Source organism: Geotrypetes seraphini, chromosome 3 (genome assembly GCF_902459505.1).
Source record: "Geotrypetes seraphini chromosome 3, aGeoSer1.1, whole genome shotgun sequence".
Classification (NCBI taxonomy): domain Eukaryota; kingdom Metazoa; phylum Chordata; class Amphibia; order Gymnophiona; family Dermophiidae; genus Geotrypetes; species Geotrypetes seraphini.
This window is the reverse complement of record NC_047086.1, coordinates 10,095,566-10,116,624: the sequence shown is the minus strand read 5'-3', so window position 1 is coordinate 10,116,624 and position 21,059 is coordinate 10,095,566. Positions and strand designations below refer to the sequence as shown.

At 45.6% G+C, this 21,059-nt stretch overlaps 1 protein-coding gene across 2 annotated transcripts in view; it reads right to left on the bottom strand.

Moving 5' to 3' along the window:
* OSTM1 (osteoclastogenesis associated transmembrane protein 1) overlaps positions 1-21,059 on the bottom strand; it is a 79,538-nt gene that overhangs the window by 28,120 nt on the left and 30,359 nt on the right. For both annotated transcript variants that reach the window (XM_033937018.1, XM_033937019.1), the window contains exons 4-5: positions 18,299-18,361; positions 5,988-6,125 (exon numbers count right to left, since the gene is read on the bottom strand). In XM_033937018.1, the coding sequence (XP_033792909.1) occupies positions 5,988-6,125; positions 18,299-18,361 (201 nt within the window). The remainder of the gene's footprint in view (positions 1-5,987; positions 6,126-18,298; positions 18,362-21,059) is intronic.

Sequence of the window (21,059 nt, the reverse complement as noted above, 5' to 3'; positions counted from 1 at the left end):
CCGAGTAGCACACCAGGAAGAAAAGCGGGTCCACTTCTGATGGTAACATTGGCGAGTAGATTCAAGACGCTTCCAGGACACAGACGGTGGTAAGACTTTCCTACTGGGTATAGAAATGATGGAGACGACCCCCAATGGGGAAGGGAGAAGGCTCCAGGAGGAAGGGAGCCCGAAGGCTCAGACCGGAATTGTCAAAAGGACGGCCCGGTCTTCACCAGGGCAGCGTCTAGGTTGACGTTGCTGCTGCTGCAGTGGCTGTTTCAAAGGCAATGTTAGGAAATTCTACTTTACGGAGAGGGTGGTGGATGCCTGGAATGCGCTCCCGAGAGAGGTGGTGGAGAGTAAAACTGTGACTGAGTTCAAAGAAGCGTGGGATGAACACAAAGGATCTAGAATCAGAAAATAAGATTAAATATTGAACTAAGGCCAGTACTGGGCAGACTTGCACGGTCTGTGTCTGCATATGGCCGTTTGGTGAAGGATGGGCTGGGGAGGGCTTCAATGGCTGGGAGGGTGTAGATGGGCTGGAGTAAGTCTTAACAGAGATTTCGGCAGTTGGAACCCAAGCACAGTACTGGGTAAAGCTAAGAAGAAAAAATTAAAAAAATTTAAATTGAATCAGGTTGGGCAGACTGGATGGACCATTCGGGTCTTTATCTGCCGTCATCTACTATGTTACTATGTTTCGAAGGAGGCCTAGAGAAAGCAGGAGTGGATTTTTGTGGATACCTCCGGAGAGGAATTTTATATTGGTGAGCCGGAGGGGCCTTCAGTTTAATTTTCACCAGAGACGCAAAGGACCGCTCGTGGTCCGAGAGGTGCTTCGTGGCTGCCTCGATGGAATCATCGAAGAGCTCATGACCCACACACGAAAGATTGGCAAGTCGATCCTGTAGATTCGGATCCATAACCACAATCCGGAGCCAAGCGAGGCGACACATGGCGAACGCAAAGGCTGTAACTCTCGAGACAATTCAAAGACATCGTAAAAGGCCTGAAACATATACAGGCGGAGTTGGGAGAGGGTCTCCTCGAGGAGACGAAACTCCCGACGCCGAGGCTCTGGTACGACCTCCCAGAACGAGCGGAGGGCATCTATACAGAACCGGAGGTAGAACGTGAAGATGAAATTGTAGTTAAGGACGTGGTTTGCCATCATCGAATTCTGATAAAGGCGGCGATCAAATTTGTCCATCGTACGGCCCTCCCTGCCCGGGGGTACGGCCGCGTAAACCTTCGAGGGGTTAGACTTCTTCAAGGAAGACTCAACCACCAAAGATTGGTGGGAAAGCTGAGCACTTTCAAACCCTTTAACCGGGATAGTCCGGTAACAGGACTCCAACTTGGAGGGAACAGCCGTCTATCTTAATTTATTATGTATTAGTAGCTATGAAACTTGTTGTTTATATTTCTAATTTTAATCATTATTATGTATCAGTAGCTATGATACATTTCTTTTAAGTTTGTCTCCCCTTATTTTGTACTTTTGTAATTTTATTACTTTGTACATCGCTTAGAATTCAGAATAAGCGATTAATCAAATGTTATAATAAACTTGAAAACTTGAAACTTAACCGCAAATGGTGTCTCCAGGTTCCGGAGAAACGTCTGCCGGAGAACCTGATGCAACAGAAGGCGAAGCGCCTCACGAGGCGTATTGTCAACTCCCATTTCCGCCAGGTATTCCTGGGTAAAGCGGGAGTCGGACTGAAGATCCAAGTTCAAAGCTCTGCCCATGTCAGAGATGAAACGAGAAAAGGAGGAGGTCCGAGAAGAAGATTCATCCTCCGGGGAAGACTCCGACCGAGACCGGGGTGCGGCCGAGAAAGAGGGAGAAACTTTCCTGGAATAGTAAGCCAGAGCCTCAGTCCCGTGAACGGGAGACTGAAGAAGTTCGATTAAGGCGTCTAGGGGGCATCGAGGAACGGCCCCATGCAAGATGGACCAGGGAAGTCCCCGGAGTCCGAGGGAATCACTGGTGAAGCCTCGGAGAAGAAGGGGTATAGGAAAATTCCCCAACCGGCTTCGAAGTAGGCCCTTTAGAAGCCAGCAATCGCCTCGATGGGGAACATACACTAGAGTCCAATTCGAAGACAAGTGTGTGTGTAGATGGTCTTGAGGTCGGAGACCTGCCCCAACAGGGCGGGAAAGATCGGGGCCTTTTAGAAGAGGCAAGCCTCGCCGCAGTAGCGGGGGAAAAACATGTCCCCAGCCTGGACCCCCCAAAAAGTCCTCGGCGACTCAGGGGAGGAAGATTCGCTCGAGGAAACCCGACGAATCTTACGGGTGAGGCCTCGAGAGATGAGGGAATGCTCAGGCTAGTCAGACCGCGACTGAGTCGAGACCAAGGTCAAAGGCGTCAAAGTCGGGACTAGCTGGCTCACCACCGAGGAAAGCTGTGTGGTAATGATAGCCTTAAGCATGTCCTTGAACATAGGCACCGAGACCAAAGGGTAGGTGGGTTGGAGGTGCAGTAGTGCGCTCCTTTGGAGGCGACCTCGAGGAAGAGTATTCCCTATGTGAGGAGGCACGCTTAGATAGATGTCTCGAAGATGCCGACGAGGCAGCGCTGACATGAGACTCTGAGGTAGGCTTCTTTGTCGGTACACTGGAGGAGGGAAGAGGAGACTTACCCGAGGCCGGAGTAGCAGGAGACCCTTCGACGAAGAGCCCGCGGTTGTAAAGTCGCACAATAGGGACACGACTCAGGCGTGGTGCTCTGCACCCAGGCACTCCACACACCAACGATGAGGATCGGTGATGGAGATAACCCGGCTGCACTTACTACAGTTTTAAAATCCGGAACGAGGCCGGGACATAAGAAAAGACAGCCACGGCCCTGCGAGGCCAGGCAGCCAGAAGACGACTGGGAACCCAGTCAAAAATATATGAACTGAAGAAAAAAATGAAAATAAAGGAAATTAAAGACGTGAGCACAGCGACTCAACAGAACCTAACCAAACAAACCGCGGTGCAAGAGGACAACGAGTAGTCTTGTTTGGCAAGTGAAATAGCAGACTGGAAAGGAGGTCGGAACGAATTTGAAATGCAGGAAGTCAGCATGAGTATGGGATTTGAGCCAAAGACATTCAGCAGAACGGGCACAGAAATGTTAAGTATCAGATTTCAGAGGTCAGCCAGGGCTGGGGGTTTAACACGTCTTAGAGCATGGAATGGGAGGAGCTTCACTGACACTTACATAACATAGTGGTTGAAAGGAGAATGAAACAGTGGTGGAGAGAGTGCAAGGGTCAATAGCCTGAAGATTCCTAAATGAATTGGTGGAGATTGGCTGGCAAATTGTGAGAGTTATCAGATGATGGTCTGAGAGGGAAGAACCGATGTACAGAAATTGGTGGCTGAGCAGAAGAGAAGATCAAGGGAGTGGCCATTCTGGTACGTAAGCATAGTGGAACACAGCTGAAGACTGAATGAGAATGTTAAGGTGAGAAATCTCAAGGCATAAGAGTCAGAGGGGTCATTAGCATGAATGTTAACATCACTGAAAATGAGGGAAGGAGATGAAGGTTCAAAAAGAAGGAAAAGTCAAAGTCAGTGAGAAAGGAAGAAAAGGACTTATCAAAAGGTCAATAAATGACTGCTACTTGGAGAGCTAGAGGAGCAGATAGATGGATAGAGTGGACTTTGAAGGAAGAAAAGCAGTGAGATTTAGGTAGAAGAGGAGGTTGAAATCTACAAGAAGATGTTTAACAGGCCAACCCCACCTCCACAACTAACTGAATGAGGTGTATAGGAGAAATGGTAACCTCCGTGATATAGGGCAGAGTCAGGTCTCAGTTGGTGCAAGTAGATGGCGAGAACAAGAGAAAGAGGCTGTGAATGTAAGCAAGCTTGTTAAAGGCAGAGCAGACATTCCACAGGTCACACAAGAAAGATTAACAGAAAAAGACTGGACACATTACGGTGTGACCAGTGACTCAAGTATGATTAATCTAATCAAAAATAAAGGATGGACAATTTAAATCAACCACTGTTCCAAAACTGATCTAGAACACTGTCTGGGCTACTGGAAAGTTACCATGCATGAAAAATAAAACAAACCACAATCCAGAGAATTAAAAAAAGAAGGATACTGGAAAAATTTGGATTACCTTAGTTTTACTTTTTGGTGGGTGAATTTATGCTTAAGCTACAAGTATGAGAAGATGAATGCGGATATGTTGGGGCATTCTAAGATAATCAAGTTAGTTTGGGGCCCATTGACATCTTTTGTGTATTCGTTAGTAGTCTTTATCTTTATTTCTGTTGGTATAATACACACGCATCCAGGGAGGGAGTATATCTTTTGTGTGATTTTATTCCTTGTTGAAAATGTCAGTTGGGTGGGGGGGATTTTATTGTTTTATTGATACTGATTGATTATAAATGCTTATTTAATTATTATTTGTATGTATATTACAGAAGCATATCTCCAATCGCACTGGCTTCCGATCCCAGCAAGAATACAATTTAAATTCTACTGTCTACTATTTAAGACTTTATACGGAGACAGTCCAAACTACCTGAATAACCGCCTCATCCACAACACCGCACCAGACATAGGAAAACACACCCCATTCTCATACCCCCCAATTAAGGAGGTCAAACGGAAAAAACTATATGATGGCCTCCTGGCCACTCAAGCAGCCAAACTAGACAACCAAATCGCCAATCTACTGACGGCATCCCTCGACTACAAGACTTTTAGAAAAGAAATAAAGACCATACTCTTCAAGAAAACTCTGAAAAAAGAAATACCGCAAGTCTCAAACTCCACCTCTCACTAAAGCCAACTACCCCAAACAAATAACCTTACCCATTTCTTACTCTTTTTGAAAATGACCAATTTTTTTTTTGTAAGTTCTTGTTGTAATTCATCTTGAATAATTCTTTTGTAATCCGCCTTGAACTGCAAGGTAATGGCAGAATAGAAATCCCTAATGTAATGTATATTGTATTGCATTTTTGGGCAGCTTTGAAAACTCAAGATTAAAAAAAAAATTCAAAGTTATACAGTCGCTAGCAACAAATGAATGGATAACTTACTTAGGCACAGATTTGCTAAGCTTACATCCATTCCTGTGACATGACACTATCTATACAGCAAGGAGGCAGAGAGGAATTAGAAATTATTTGGGTAGCAGATGGTTACTGTCTCTATTTTGAAGAGGGCTCTCTTTAGAAAGTTTTCCTCAAACTTTTATTTATATTGGACTGGGGTAGCAGTACAACAAATAACATATAATTGGAAAAATTATGATAGGTTAAATTATAACTTCTGGTGGAATTCAGTATATATATATATATATATATATATATATATATATATATATATATATATATATATATATATATATATATATATATATATATATATATATATATATGCATTAGCAACACAGAGAGGTTACTTAGGTAAATTTCAGAAGATCTGGGAACCATTAGCAGACTTCTGTAATGAATGATATCATTTTCCCATAATAAATTATTTGTTAGGAGGGGAGGTGGGTGGGTATTATTTTATTTATCTCATAATATATATGTATTTGTCAATATTTTTATTATAATTGTTATTTGTATTGGGAGGGAAGGGAGGGTTTTAAATTTTAGTAACAATTGTTATATATATTATGTAATACATACATTTTCAGTTATTATTGTACATGAATGTTTACAGTGGTTCATGAAAGAAAATCAAGTGTATATTTTATGAGATCGTTTAAATTTCTATGATACACTTGTTGTAGTATGAAAAAAAAAAAAAAAAAGTTTTCCTCATTGGGCAGAATCTTCCTCCCTTTGTTCTACACAGGCTTCTATGCTTTAACAACTCCCCATCATATGACAAGCAATAGCAGTAAATTTAAGAGACTGACATCATATTCCACAGAGCCAGGCTTAGGAATAAAGTTCATTCCTGTCCTGGGATGTGCAAAACTAGCCCATTTGGAGAAATTGCCCCCCCCCTCCCCCAGGCAGGCACTTACCGCATCTTCCAGGTCAATGCACAGGCTGCTGTTTTCTTCCAGCTGATCATACAATATGGTCAGACTTCTATAAGTATCACTACAGTTCCTGCAAAGTTGTGAATAGTTCCTTGGTAGTGATGAGATGAGTGCTTGCCCCTGAAATTAAGAAGTTGTTGTATGATATGGTAGATTTTCAAGTGATATTGTATTCTAATCGTTTGATATTTACTGTACACTTGTTGTGAATTATAAAATGAATAAAGAATTTTTTTTTAAAAAAGAAGTATGCAGGCTTAAGATTTCAAAGAGTAACATGAAAAGCAGTATCTAAAATTAAGATAAATTTGCAACACTGAAGATAAAAAGAAAACAAGTCGATTTTGAGTTGGAGCTTTTTGGAGTTGGGGGCGGAGCTTGACAAGATGGCAGCTCGCAGCAGCACACCAACATCGTAGCAGACTGACTCTTTTTCCTACCCAGAAATGGTTAAAAGAAAGTCTAAGCACCCAGGGTTACCGGGTGAACGATTACCTATAGTAGGCCTGATGGACGAGTTTGTTCAGCAAAGCCATGGGACGCAGCAGTATCCAGAGAGCAATACCTCGGCTGGAGGGGAAGCGCTGGCTAAGGCGCATCTCCCTTCCTTTCAGGGTGTCAGCCTCTCTCCGGAGGAACGGAGTCCTCCGGCTCGCCCTGATGCGGCAAAAGCGGAAGCTGGTGTACTGGGAGAGGAGCAGCCGACACCAAGTCCTATTCAGGATGCCTTCCTGCTTGACCAGCAGGGCGAAGTTCCCGGAGCCATGTGGAAGCAGAGGGAGTGTGAAGTTCCATCTAAGCAGCCGCGAGGAGAAGAGGATCAAATAAAAGTTAAGTTGTTTCAGGAATATCTGCAGCAAACCCAAGTACTTTGACTTTACCAGGGGCAACCAGAAAGCAGTTACTTACTGTAACAGGTGTTATCCAGGGACAGCAGGCAGATATTCTTGATTGATGGGTGACTGCACCGACGGAGCCCCAGTACGGACAATTTTAGAGTGATTGCACTCTAAGAACTTGGAAAGTTCTAGCAGGCCGCACCGCGCACGCGCAAGTGCCTTCCCGCCCGACGGAGGCGCTCTGTCCCCAGTTAGGATAAGCCAGCTAAGAAGCCAACCCGGGGAGGTGGGTGGGACACAAGAATATCTGCCTGCTGTCCCTGGATAACACCTGTTACGGTAAGCAACTGTGCTTTATCCCAGGACAAGCAGGCAGCATATTCTTGACTGATGGGTGACCTCCAAGCTAACAAAAAGAGGGATGGAGGGAAGGAAAACAAATGTTGCAAAACAGATTGGCCGAAGTGTCCATCCCGTCTGGAGAAAGCATCCAGACAATAATGAGATGTAAAAGTATGAACTGAGGACCAAGTAGCAGCCTTGCAGATTTCCTCAATAGGAGTGGAACGGAGGAAAGCTACAGATGCTGCCATAGCTCTAACTCTATGGGCCGTGACAGAACCTTCCAGTGTCAGTCCGGACTGAGCATAACAGAATGAAATGCACGCTGCAAGCCAATTGGATAACGTGCGTTTAGAAATAGGATGTCCCAATTTATTCGGATCAAAGGACAGAAAGAGTTGGGGAGTTGATCTGTGGGGCTTAGTATGCTCCAAATAGTAAGCTAAAGCCCGCTTACAGTCCAAAGTATGCAAAGCCTATTCTCCAGAATGAGAATGAGGTTTTGGAAAGAATACAGGCAGAACAATTGATTGGTTGAGATGAAATTCAGAGACAACCTTAGGGAGAAACTTTGGATGGGTACGCAGAACCACCTTGTCGTGATTAAAGACTGTAAAAGGAGGATCCGCAACTAGTGCATGCAGCTCACTGACCCTCCTGGCAGAGGTAAGAGCAATAAGGAAGACCACTTTCCAAGTGAGAAACTTGAAAGGAGCTGTAGCTAAAGGTTCAAACGGAGGCTTCATTAAGGCGGAAAGAACCGCATTGAGATCCCAGACAACAGGAGGAGGCTTAAGAGGTGGTTTCACATTGAAAAGACCCCACATGAATCTGGAAACCAAAGGATGAGCTGAGAGAAGTTTACCATGAACTGGCTCATGAAAAGCAGCAATAGCGCTGAGGTGGACTCTGATGGACTTGAGACCAGAGTCAGACAAAGAAAGAAGATAATCTAACAAGGTCTCCACTGCAAGGGAAGTGGGATCATGATGATGAAGAAGACACCAGGAAGAAAACCGTGTCCACTTCTGATGGTAACATTGAAGAGTGGCAGGTTTCCTGGAGGCATCCAGAATAGAACGAACGGGCTGAGACAAAAGAGTATCATTTGAAGTCAGCCCGAGAGATACCAAGCTGTCAGGTGCAGAGACTGGAGGTTGGGATGCAGAAGGATCTCCTGATGCTGCGTAAGCAGAGAAGGAAACAATGGAAGAAAAATAGGCTCCCTGGAACTGAGTTGAAGTAGAAGGGAGAACCAATGTTGTCTGGGCCACCGTGGAGCAATTAGAATCATGGTGGCTTGTTCCCTGTTGAGCTTGAACAAGGTCCGGAGCATGAGAGGCAGAGGAGGGAAAGCATACAGGAACAGATTGGACCAATCCAGAAGAAATGCATCCGCTGCCAGACGGTGAGGAGAGTAGAGTCTGGAGCAGAAGAGGGGCAGCTGATGATTGTGAGGAGCTGCAAAGAGGTCTACTTGAGGAGTGCCCCATTGAGCGAAAATGGACTGGAGAGTCAAAGGATCGAGAGTCCACTCGTGAGGCTGGAGAATCCTGCTGAGATTGTCCGCTAAGGAATTCTACTCTCCCTGAATGTAGACAGCCTTCAGGAATAATTGGTGATCTGTCGTCCAAGACCAAATCTTCAGGGCTTCCTGACACAAGAGGCGAGAGCCTGTCCCACCTTGTTTGTTGATGTAGTACATGCAACTTGATTGTCTGTGCACAGTAGGAGAACTTGAGGGAAGAGAAGATGTTGGAAAGCCTTGAGAGCATAAAACATCGCTCTGAGTTCCAGGAAATTGATGTGATGCTTCTTTTCCTGGACTGTCCAAAGGCCTTGAGTTTGGAACTCGTTCAAATAAGCTCCCCAGGCATAAGGGGAGGCGTCGGTGGTGATGACTAGTTGATGAGGAGGTAGATGGAACAGAAGACCTCTGGAGAGATTTGAGGATATCAACCACCATTGTAGAGATTGATGAAGAGATGATGTCACAAATATGTGTCGTGAGCAAAGATCCGTCGCTTGGGACCACTGGGTAGCTAGGGTCCATTGAGGAGTACGCAGGTGAAGACGTGCGAAGGGTGTGACATGGACAGTCGAGGCCATGTGACCCAAGAGTATCATCATTTGCTTGGCAGGGATGGAACGTTGTGGCAGCACCTGCTGACAGAGATTGAAGAGTTTGAAGACGATTGGATGGCAGGAACGCTCTCATGAGGACTGTGTCCAGGACCGCTCCAATGAATTGAAGTCTCTGAGTGGGGATGAGATGAGATTTGGGTAGATTGATCTCGAACCCCAGAAGTTGTAGAAACAGGATGGTCTGGTTGGTGGCAAGGAGCACTGTCTGAGAGGAAGTGACTTTGATTAACCAGTCGTCCAGGTAAGGAAAGACTTGAAAGTGGTGAGAGCGTAGAAAAGCAGTGAACACTCTTGGGGAGGAGGCAAGACCGAAGGGTAACACCTTGTACTGGTAATGACAGTGATTGATCATGAAGCGGAGGTACTGTCTGGAGGCCAGATTGACCGGAATGTGGGTGTATGCCTCTGAGATCGAGGGAGCATAGCCAGTCGCCTTGAGTGAGAAGAGGGTAAAGAGTGGCTAGAAAAAGCATTCTGATCTAAAATGGGTCTGAGATCCCGTTTTCTTGGGGACGAGGAAGTAACGGGAGTAGAATCCCTGCCCCCTTTGATCTAGAGGAACTTCCTCTATTGTGTTCAGAAGGAGGAGGGATTGAATCTCCTGAAGAAGGAGGGAAGACTGAGGAGTGTTCAAAGCAGACTCTCTTGGCAGACTTTGGGCAGGAAGAGTCTGAAAGTTGAGAGAGTAGCCGTGGCGGATGATGTTGAGGACCCACTGATCCGAGGTGATGAACTCCCAACGGCTGATGAAGAAAGCAAGACGTTCTCCGATGGGTTGAGGAAGAGAGGCAGAAGGTAGAACACTGGCTATACTCTGGAGAACGAAGTCAAAAGGGTTGGGTAGACTTCTGTTGTGGAGGAGGTTTCACCTGTTGCTGCTGTGGTGGCCTAGGGGTTTGCCGTTGTTGCTGGCGCTGACGCCTAGGCTGTTGAGGAGCTGGTGGTAAAGGGCGAGCCACATAACGGCGTTGATAGGCCGATTACTGCCAAAATGGCCGGGTAGGTGGAGGCTTCTTTTTTGTTTTCAGAAGAGTGTCCCAGCGAGTCTCATGGGCGGATAATTTCTGGGTGGTGGAGTCCATGGAATCACCAAACAGTTCATCCCCCAAGCATGGAGCATTAGCCAGTCGATCCTGGTGATTTACATCAAGCTCCGACACCCTGAGCCAGGCTATGCGCCGCATTGCAACAGACATGGCCGTGGCCCTGGAGGTAAGTTCGAACGTATCATAGATCGAACGGGCCATGAACTTACGAAGCTGGAGAAGAGAGGAAGAGCATTGGTGGAAAGCAGATCTCTTACGGTCAGGAAGGTACTTCTCAAAAGAAGCCAGATTCTGAATGAGATGCTTTAGGTAAAAGGAGAAAAGAAAAGCATAATTTACTGACCTGTTAGCCAACATAGCATTTTGGTATAATCTTTTACCAAATTTATCCATGGCCTTTCCTTCTCTGCCAGGAGGGACTGAGGCGTACACACTAGCTCCTGCAGACTTTAAGCGTAGATTCCACCAAAAGAGATTCGTGTGGAAGCTGCGGCTTATCAAAGCCAGGAATGGGGATGACTTTGTATAAGGAGTCCAATTTACGAGGGGCTCCAGGGATGGTTAGAGGAGTCTCAAGGTTTTTATAAAAGGTTTCCCTCAAAATATCGTGGAGGGGTAATTTGAGGAATTCCCTTGGAGGCTGGTCAAAGTCCAGTGCATCAAGGAACGCTTTGGACTTCTTGGACTCAGCCTCCAAGGGGATAGAGAGAGACTCACACATCTCCTTCAAAAATGACGTAAAGGAGGTAGTATCTGGTTTAGAGGATGGATCTTGAACCGAAGGCTCCTCTTCACAAGATGAACATTCACCCTCAGAGAGAAGAGGCTCTTCGGAGTCACCCCACAGATCAGGATCCCTGATTTGGAAACTTCGATCCCGAGACTCCGGTGTCGAGGGTTCAAGATGTCGGGATTTGCGCACCGACTTACCCGACCTCAAAGAAGTGGTACCGGGAGAGGTAAAAGGCTGTACCGGTGCCGAAGTTTGGACAGCCTGATGTAGCGCTCTCGGTTCCGGTGCTAGAACCGGCATGGAAACCGAGGAGGCAGAATGGACCGGTACCGATAAAGTGGACGCGGACAATAGAGGCTGCCCCACTGTCGGTACCGGTGGCACAGACCGGACCTGGAAGGTTTGGTGCCAATAGAGCAGGAAGGAGCTGCTGCAACTGCTCTTTAAGTTGCACCTGTAGGACGGCTGCTATGCGCTTGTCCAGTGAAGGCACCGGTACCGATTTCTTTTTCTGTGGTACCTGTGGTGCCGCTCGACGCCCAGAGGATGAGGAACCCGATGACGAGGGACTCACCTCTATGGGGGCGGAGCATTTGCGCGGGCGCCTCGTGGTCGGCAGGACTGGGCTCGCTGCCACAGAGACCGGTGGGCGCTCCAGCGGGGAAGGCTTCTTAGCCGGCTTACCTGGGTGCAACGCCGTCGCGGTGTTGTGTGGCATTGAAGAAGTGGGTGCCGATTGCGGGGGAGCCGACACCGGGGTCGATGCCGCAGAATCAGCCATGTCGGCACCGAAGAGTAACTTTTGTTGAATGAGTCGATTCTTTAACGTTCTCTTTTTCAAAGTTGCACAACGGGTGCAGGTAGAAGCCCGATGGTCTGGACCCAGGCACTGTAAGCACCAATTGTGCGGGTCGGTGAGTGAAATGGGCCGTGCACACTGCTGGCACTTCTTAAACCCTGGCTGAGGGGACATGAACGTAAAAACAGCTTCTGCCAAATCGAAGGCCGAGGCCTCGATGATGGCAACAGGCCCCGCCGGGGCGAAACCGAAAGAAAAAAATAATTTATTTTTTTTTTTTTTTTAAAAAGAAAAGAAAAAGAAAGAAGGAAGAAATACTTCCTCACACAATTTTCGCGAGCGGGAAGGCGAGAAAAAGGGCTTTTCAACAGCCGTTGAAAAGAACGCGTCTTCTTAGCTCCGCGGAAACTAAGAAACTGGGGACCGCGCGCCTCCGTCGGGCGGGAAGGCGCGTGTACGGTGCGGCCTGCTAGAACTTTCCAAGTTCTTAGAGTGCAATCACTCTAAAATTGTCCATACCGGGGCTCCGTCGGTGCCGTCACCCATCAGTCAAGAATATGCTGCCTGCTTGTCCTGGGACAACTGAGTTTTTGCCCTTACCTAAACCTACAGTTTTTAATATGGAAACAATTTGGGAGGCTATTTCAATTTCCAGTCTACCCTGGGAAATCAGATAGAGCAACTCTCTCAAAATTGTACTGCGGTACTATCAGAAAATTTGGATTTGAAGAATAGAGCTTCGGTAATGGAAAATAAATCAAATGACTTGACACCAGAATAAAATTATTGGAAGCGTAAGCACTAATTTGGGTTAAAGATAGTGCAAGTCTACATTTCAAACAAGAAATGAAGGTAAACTCCATTAGGAGAAGTAATTTGCGGATTATTAATTTTTCAAAATTATTTTCCATATCGGCAAAAGATATATGTTTCAGTGTTACCCAAGTGAAGTTTTGAAAAGTACCCGATTCCTCACATCCACCTCTCTCTAAAAATATATTATTTACCTGTGAGATCTAGGTCTTAAATTCCCAATCAGCAGAATTTATCTGCAGATAGTTTGGATTTAACTGATTTCCTAGAGAGGTTGGAAACAGACTCAGGTACCAGCTACACTATTAGTACAGTTTACCATTGATTCAGATAGGGAATGGATGTTAAAAATATTCTTCAGATATAAAGATGTTTCCTTTTTGGCTAACATTATAAGAATGTACCCAGATGTTTCATGTCCGACACAGAGGAGAAGGAAACAGTTTCTCATACTGAGACCTAAGGTGGTTCAGTTGGGGGCGACCTTTGTTCTGAGGTACCCCTGCAAATGTGTTATGATTTATAAAGAGAACAGATATGTTTTTTTATGAACCGCAGCAGCTATCTAAATTTATTACCTCTTAGGATAGTAAGTGATAATTAATTCTGACTCAGACCGTTTATAAGGAATGTTCCAAGGCAGTCATGTCTCCTTTTGGTTTTCCTGATCACAAATTGTTTGTAAATTTTCAGCATTTCAGCACCGTCTTCATTTGATTGTGGACTAACTATATTGTGTAATCCAAAATTTTCCTTGATTTATGTGGATTTAATGATATTTCTGATTTCATGATTTTTCTTATGTTTTTTTTTTCTTCAAATTCTTTATTCATTTTTCATCTTACATCAAGTACACAATATTACATCATTTGAAACTTACACATTACTTGAAATTCATTCAATTATGATTTTACATATATAAATTTATTCCCTCCCCACCCACTCTTCCCACAAGTAATTTAATTCAAAACATCATATAAATATTGTGTTTTTATATATTATCTTATTGATTGTCAAAATTATAAAACTAATAAAGTAAAAAAAAAAAAAAAAAGAGAAATCAAAACATTTAGAAAGAACTCAGTGCAGTTCTACGAAGAACATTACTGCAGTTAAAACTACCAAACAAAAAATGTTCTACTACAGAGAAGCAGAATGGCAAAGTAGTGGATGGCTGAATTAGAACTCAATCCCCACGCCAAAACTGTACAGAGACATCTCGGACTTTAAATGTTAAAATGTATTCCGTTTAATCCACTATTAAAATTCTAGGAGTGATTTTGGACCAGATCTTGACTATGAAGAATCAGGTTGATACACTGGTACGAAAAGGCTTTCACATGTTATGGAGACTGCGCACAATTAGAGCATATTTTAATGTTTCATCCTTCAGATCACTGGTACAATCTTTGGTTTTGAGCCAGCTCGATTACTGTAACATTTTTACTTCACTGGTGCTCAAAAATATCTTTACAGATTGTGCATTATTAGATTGATTTTCAATCGAAAAAAAAGTTTGACCATATTACACCTTTTTTCCATGAACTGTGAAATGTGTATTCTGCCAGAGCTGATAATAATAATAATAATTTTATTCTTATATACCGCCATACCGAAAAAGTTCTAGGCTTCAGAGCCCTGGGTAGGAAGCTGAAGCAAACAGGTGCACAGGTGGTCTTCTCATCCATCCTCCCAGTTAGAGACAGAGGAAGAGCCAGGGAAGAACGCATCCAACGTACCAACGAGTGGCTTCGCAACTGGTGCATAGAGATGAATTTTGGATTCCTGGACCATGGAAAGACACTCCAGGGACTGCAGGGACCGGACGGACTTCACCTGACCAGAAGAGGTAAAAACGTACTTGGACACCGTCTAGCCCGCCTACTTCGCAGGGCTTTAAACTAGGTAAGTTGGGGGAGGGTATCCACTCACATTCCAGAGCAGTAAGGAATCATCCGGTGGAGGCGAGACACAACCACCCTTCTGTATCCAAGGTAAGCACCCATAATACGCATGACAGCCCTAGCAAACACAAGGGATGGAGGGCCATGTATGTCAATGCACACAGTTTAGGCAATAAAATTCTGCAATTGGAGACCGAGATAGTGAATGCCGATCTAGATGTGGTTGCGATATCCGAAACCTGGTTCACGGACTCTCATGGGTGGGATATGGCCATACCGGGTTACAATTTACTTCGTCGAGACAGAGAGGGCAGGTTAGGCGGAGGGGTAGCGCTATACATTAAAGAAGGCATCAAAACTACCAGAATCACGGACGTTAAGTACACCGGGGAATCCCTCTGGGTGAACCTGGCCAGAGGGAGAGAAAAATGCCTGTATCTTGGTGTGGTATATAGACCCCCAAGACAACCAGAAGACAAAGACACGGAACTAATCGAAGACATAGAAAATATCGCTCTACGGGGGGACGTTGTACTAATGGGAGACTTCAATATGCCGGACGTAGACTGGAGCACACCTTCAGCAACAACCAGCGGCAGCAAGAGGCTATTAGCCTCCATAAGAGGAGCACGCCTCAATCAAATGGTAATGGAGCCCACTAGGGCCCAAACGATCCTTGACCTAGTACTCACCAATGGGGAAAGCGTCTCAGAAGTCTTCGTGGGAGATAAGCTAGCCTCCAGTGATCATAACATGGTATGGTTCCACCTGAGGAAAGGTTTCCATAGATCAAACACTAAAACAAAGGTACTCAACTTCCGAGGAACGGACTTTGCACGCATGGGAGTCTTCGTCCATCAGGCGCTCCAGGTCCAAACTGAGACAGGGAATGTGGAGGATATGTGGTCATCCCTGAAATCTGTCATACACGAGGCAACCGGCCGTTACATAAAATCATCACACAAACGGCGAAGAAAAGACAAACCCCAGTGGTTCACCGCAGAGATCTCACGTCTCGTTAAGGAGAAAAAAAAACACATTTGCTTCCTTCAAACGCACGGGGAAAAGCGAAGATCAACTGCTACACAGGATCAAGTCCACAGAGGTCAAAACGGCAGTCAGGGAGGCCAAACTTCGAGTGGAAGAAACTCTAGCAAACAACATTAAGAAAGGGGACAAATCCTTTTTCCGGTATATCAGTGACAGGAAAAAAAACACAAACGGGATAGTACGCCTGAAAAAAACGGACGGGAATTACGCAGAATCGGATCCCGAAAAGGCCGAACTACTAAACGAATACTTCTGCTCGGTCTTCACCTGCGAGGCGCCAGGGTCCGGCCCTCAATTGAAGCCACATTCAAACACAAAAGATCCGTTTCAGAATTTTAAATTCACACCCAGCGGGGTTTACCTTGAGCTAACAAAACTCAAGGTGGACAAAGCCATGGGACCGGACAATCTGCACCCCAGAGTGCTCAGGGAGTTAGGTGATGTCCTGGCAGAACCGTTAGCCGTGCTCTTCAATCTCTCACTGAGTACAGGGACAGTCCCCTTGGACTGGAAAACAGCTAACGTCGTTCCTCTACACAAAAAGGGTTGCAGGACAGAGGCTGCAAATTACAGACCGGTGAGTCTGACATCGATAGTATGCAAACTCATGGAAACACTGATCAAACGCCAATTGGACACGGTCTTGGACGAAGGGAATCTACGGGACCCCAATCAACATGGATTCACCAAGGGTAGGTCCTGCCAATCAAACCTCATCAACTTCTTTGACTGGGTAACAAAAAGACTGGACGAAGGAGATTCACTAGACATAGTGTACCTGGACTTCAGTAAAGCTTTTGACAGCGTCCCACACCGCAGACTGTTAAACAAGATGAAATCGATGGGGTTAGGAGAGACTCTGACGGCATGGGTCAATGATTGGCTGAGTGGCAGACTTCAGAGAGTGATGGTTAACGGTACTTTCTCTGAGGTGACCAGCGGGGTGCCGCAGGGCTCGGTCTTGGGTCCACTCCTCTTCAACATATTCATAGGAGATCTGACTCAAGGGCTTCAAGGTAAAGTAACATTATTCGCCGACGACGCCAAACTATGTAATATGGTAAGCGAGGACAATCTACAAGATATTATGGCGCAGGACCTGCGTACATTGGAATGCTGGTCCTCAACCTGGCAGCTGGGCTTCAATGCTGGAAAGTGTAAGGTCATGCACCTGGGTAGCAGAAACCCATGCAGAACTTATACCTTGAACGGGGAGACCTTGACCAGCACTACAGCAGAACGAGATTTAGGAGTAATCATTAGTGCGGACATGAAATCTGCCAATCAGGTGGAGAAGGCTTCCTCAAGGGCAAGGCAGATGCTGGGTTGCATCCGTAGAAGTTTCGTCAGCAGAAAGCCTGCAGTCATAATGCCATTATACAGGACCATGGTGAGACCTCATCTGGAATACTGCGTGCAATTCTGGAGGCCACATTATCGCAAAGACATGCAGAGGGTCGAGTCGGTCCAAAGGATGGCCACCAGAATGGTCTCAGGGCTTAAAGGTCTCTCGTACGAGGCAAGACTAAACAATTTGCAGCTCTACACTCTCGAGGAACGCAGGGAGAGGGGAGACATGATTGAGACGTTTAAATACGTCACCGGACGTATAGAAGTGGAAGATAACATTTTCCTTCTCAGAGGCCCCTCAACCACAAGGGGGCACCCGCTCAAACTCAAGGGCGGAAAATTTCACGGCGACACCAGAAAGTATTTCTTCACGGAGCGAGTGATTGATCAATGGAACAAGCTTCCAGTACAGGTGATCGAGGCCAGCAGCGTGCCAGATTTTAAGAATAAATGGGACGCCCATGTGGGATCCCTAAGTGGGTCAGGGTAAAACATTGTATAGTATTAAGGGGAGGGTCTATAGAGTGGGCAGACTTGATGGGCCTTGGCCCTTTTCTGCCGTCATGTTTCTATGTTTCTATGTAGGCGGTTCACAACAAGGTGAGCTAATACATGAGGTACAGATAAAAAACAAATTAGAATAATGGATTTAACAGATAAAGACAGAAAGCATTCAGAAAACAGCGCGGGCTCAAGCGGGAGCGCGGAAAACTTTATTCCTGACCGCCGCACTCTTTTGACCTCCGTGCCGTTGGCTGGGAAATAAGAGGAGACAGCTAGTGAACGGGGAAGAGATTTTAGAAAGGTACAGGGGGTGGGTGGGTGATGTTTAAAATAGCAAGACAGCTGTCGAGGGAGGGATTTTAAAAAAGGTACTGGGGGTGGGGTGGATGTTTAAAATACCAAGACAGCCATCTAGGAAAGGATGGAGGGAGGGATTTTTAAAGATAAGGGGGGGGGAGGAAGATTAAAACAGGTCCTGGGGATACGTAGGGGGGATGGGGGGATGCTTTAGGGTATGTGGGAGGTATGGGGCCTGCCTGCCATTAAGCCTCTAGGCCTGCCTGCCTTGTCTCTGCCTGCCCTGTCTCAGTCTACCACTAGACCATCAGAGGGGGGACAGGGTACAGAGCCTGGCAGGGAGAATTTGGTTCAGAATTTTTCTTGTTTTCCTCCTCTAAATCTAGGGTGTGTCTTATGGTCAGGTGCATCTTATGGAGCGAAAAATACAGTATATTTTATTGGTGGAGAATTCTTGTAACATATTTTTACCAGGATCAGCTGCAGCCTGTCGGACTGCAGGAGGTTCGCTGCATAGCTGCTCTCCGACGTGTTCTGAAATGCAACAGCCAAAAAAGAACAAATTAAAGATTAATTTGTACCTGCTTTCAACAACAAAGAACAGAAATCTCTAATCATCAGCAACACAAACCAACCAAAATTTGGTAGCGATATGGAAATTTAGCTTTAGCTTAAACCTTTTCACTGAAATAATCTCTTAGGGAGTGGAAAAGATAGTGGATGATGTAGATGGTGTGGATGGGCCATTTGGACTTTATCTGCCATCATATTGTATGTAAACTCTGACCTGATGGGTCTACCCAGAGGATGGGGTTGAGAACCCTTGGTCTAAGGTGAAAGGACATGAGCAAAGGGCCTTAAAGTTAATTGAGGTTGAAGTATAATGTTGAAGGTTTGCCTAGGGCCAACTCTGCCCTTGCAGTGGTCTTATTTACATGTGTGAATCATGAATAGGGTAAACTAAGGGACAGTGTGTGACACTGAGCAAGTTAATTAACCCTCTATTACCCCAGGTACAAAATACATACAGCTACCCATCTAATATAATAAAATGGTAGGACGCATGCGCACTAAAAAAAACGTGTTCCTTGATCCGTCGCGTGTTTTTTAGTGCGCATGCGCGGGTTTACGTCACCAAACTCGGCAACTTGGACAACAATTGCGCTTATGCTCAAGCCGCCGCCACGAATCCTCTCTCGAACCGCACCAGGATCGAGAGAGGAGCTGCGGCGGGGGCTTGAGCATAAGCGCCATTGTTGTCCCCTTACCTAGCTGCGAGGCTGCGGCGGCCTTCCTCACGGTTTCACGGTGCTTGGTCCGCCAAACAATTCCTGCCGTTGACCAAATTTGCCCCACCGTTCCTTCCCTTCCTCCATCAGGTACAGTTCAGCTCCGCCTATGTTAAAAGCAGCTGCTTTGAAATTGGAGCCCTGCCGCCACCGTAACAAGTTCCTTCTGCCGCGGTCCCATATGTCAGAGAAGGGGCGGGACCAAGGCAGAGGGGAAAGTGCTACGGCAGTGGCAGGGCTCCGATTTCGACGCGGCTGCTTTTAACATTGGTGGAGCTGCACTGCACCTGATGGAGGGAGGGAAGGAAAGGTGCGCTGTTGAGCCCCTCTGCACGGGCCCAAACCAAAAAAGGAGCCAGGACTCTTCCCAACCCGGCGCCGCCAGACCCGACAAAACGGCCCTACACTCACAGACCCGCGAGCAGGGTTGCCATGGAAACCTAACCGGAATTACATGCAGTTGCGCAAGGGTCAGTGAGAGGGGATCAGGAGCTAAAGAGAGATTGAAAAAAACAAACAAACAACAGTGCACAAGTAGAGAGAGACACACAGACAGTCACAGAAGGACAGGGGGCTAAAGAGACAGATTGAAAAAATAACAAAACACAGAGGACAAGGAGAGAGAGACACAGGAAAAAAAATGACAAACAGACATACAGCAGCCAAGGAGACAGACATACTTACATACAGCGTCCAAGTAGACAGGCAGAGAGCAAAAAAATACAAACAGCCAAGGAGACAAACAGAAAAAAATAAAAAATTACAATGCCCAAGGATAAATTCAGGAAAAAAAACCTTCCAGACATACAGTGGCCAAGGAGTTAGACTGAAAAAAAGGCATACAGACATACAGCAGCCAATGAGACAGACAGACTGACAGCGACCAAGTAGACAATCAGCAAAAAAACACAAACACACAAAGCAAAAAATTAGAAACATACAGCGGCCAAGGAGACAGGCATGCAACAAATAGGAAAAATAAAAAAAACTTTTAATAAATCAACCATACATGAAGAAGGAATAAAAAAAAATTAAAAAAAAAAGGGAAAAGACACCTACAGGGAAACACAGGATCAAGAGCATACAGAGAAAACAGAAGTTTGCAGGAATCAGGAACATATAGAGAAAGGAGAGCAGAGACCCCTGCAAGAAGAGAAAAATAGCAAAGAGACTGGGGATGAGAAAGAGAGCAGAGATGCTTGCAGGGAGAAAAAGCTAAGCAGTAATGTTACAGCTTGAGAGTGCAGACTGAGGAAGAAAGCAGAGACAGCGCTACACAGGGAAATGGAGGGAGGAAAGAGACAGAAAGAAAAATACAGACAGACAAATTCTAGCACCCGTTAATGTAACGGGTTTAACGACTAGTATATAATAAACTGCAATTAAAGAAAGGTGGTATATCAAATCCCATCCCCTTTTGACTTATTTAATTTGTTTTATATCCCGTCCTCCTCAGAGAGCTTAACCAGAGTCAGGATTAGGATGTGGCGCTGTGAGTCTTCATTCACATCTACCCAGGTCCACCCACACCCCATTGCAGAAACAACCTTCAGTCAGGAGTCACCCTCATGGCGTTCTAAAGCCTGAAAATTGTGGCAGCCTAACTTTGGCCACTGGATATCATCACTGAGCAACAGCCAAGGTTTCCTCTCCCCAGGATTGTATTGTATTATTTCTATAGCGCGTAGACATGCGCAGCACTGTACATTAAACCTGTTAAGAGACAATCCCTGCTCAATAGAGCTTACAATCTAATTAAAACAGATAAATATGATAAATAAAAAGGTTGGAGAATTTCTCAAAAAGGAAATAAAACAGATATGGACCCATCGCAGGCCATTCTTTGGCCTACCTCTAGTCCTGCTAGTCCAGTGTTAAGCCAAGGCAAGAGCGATCCTCCTATGCTCCTGCCCCATGCAATCTCACTACTCAAAATAACTGAC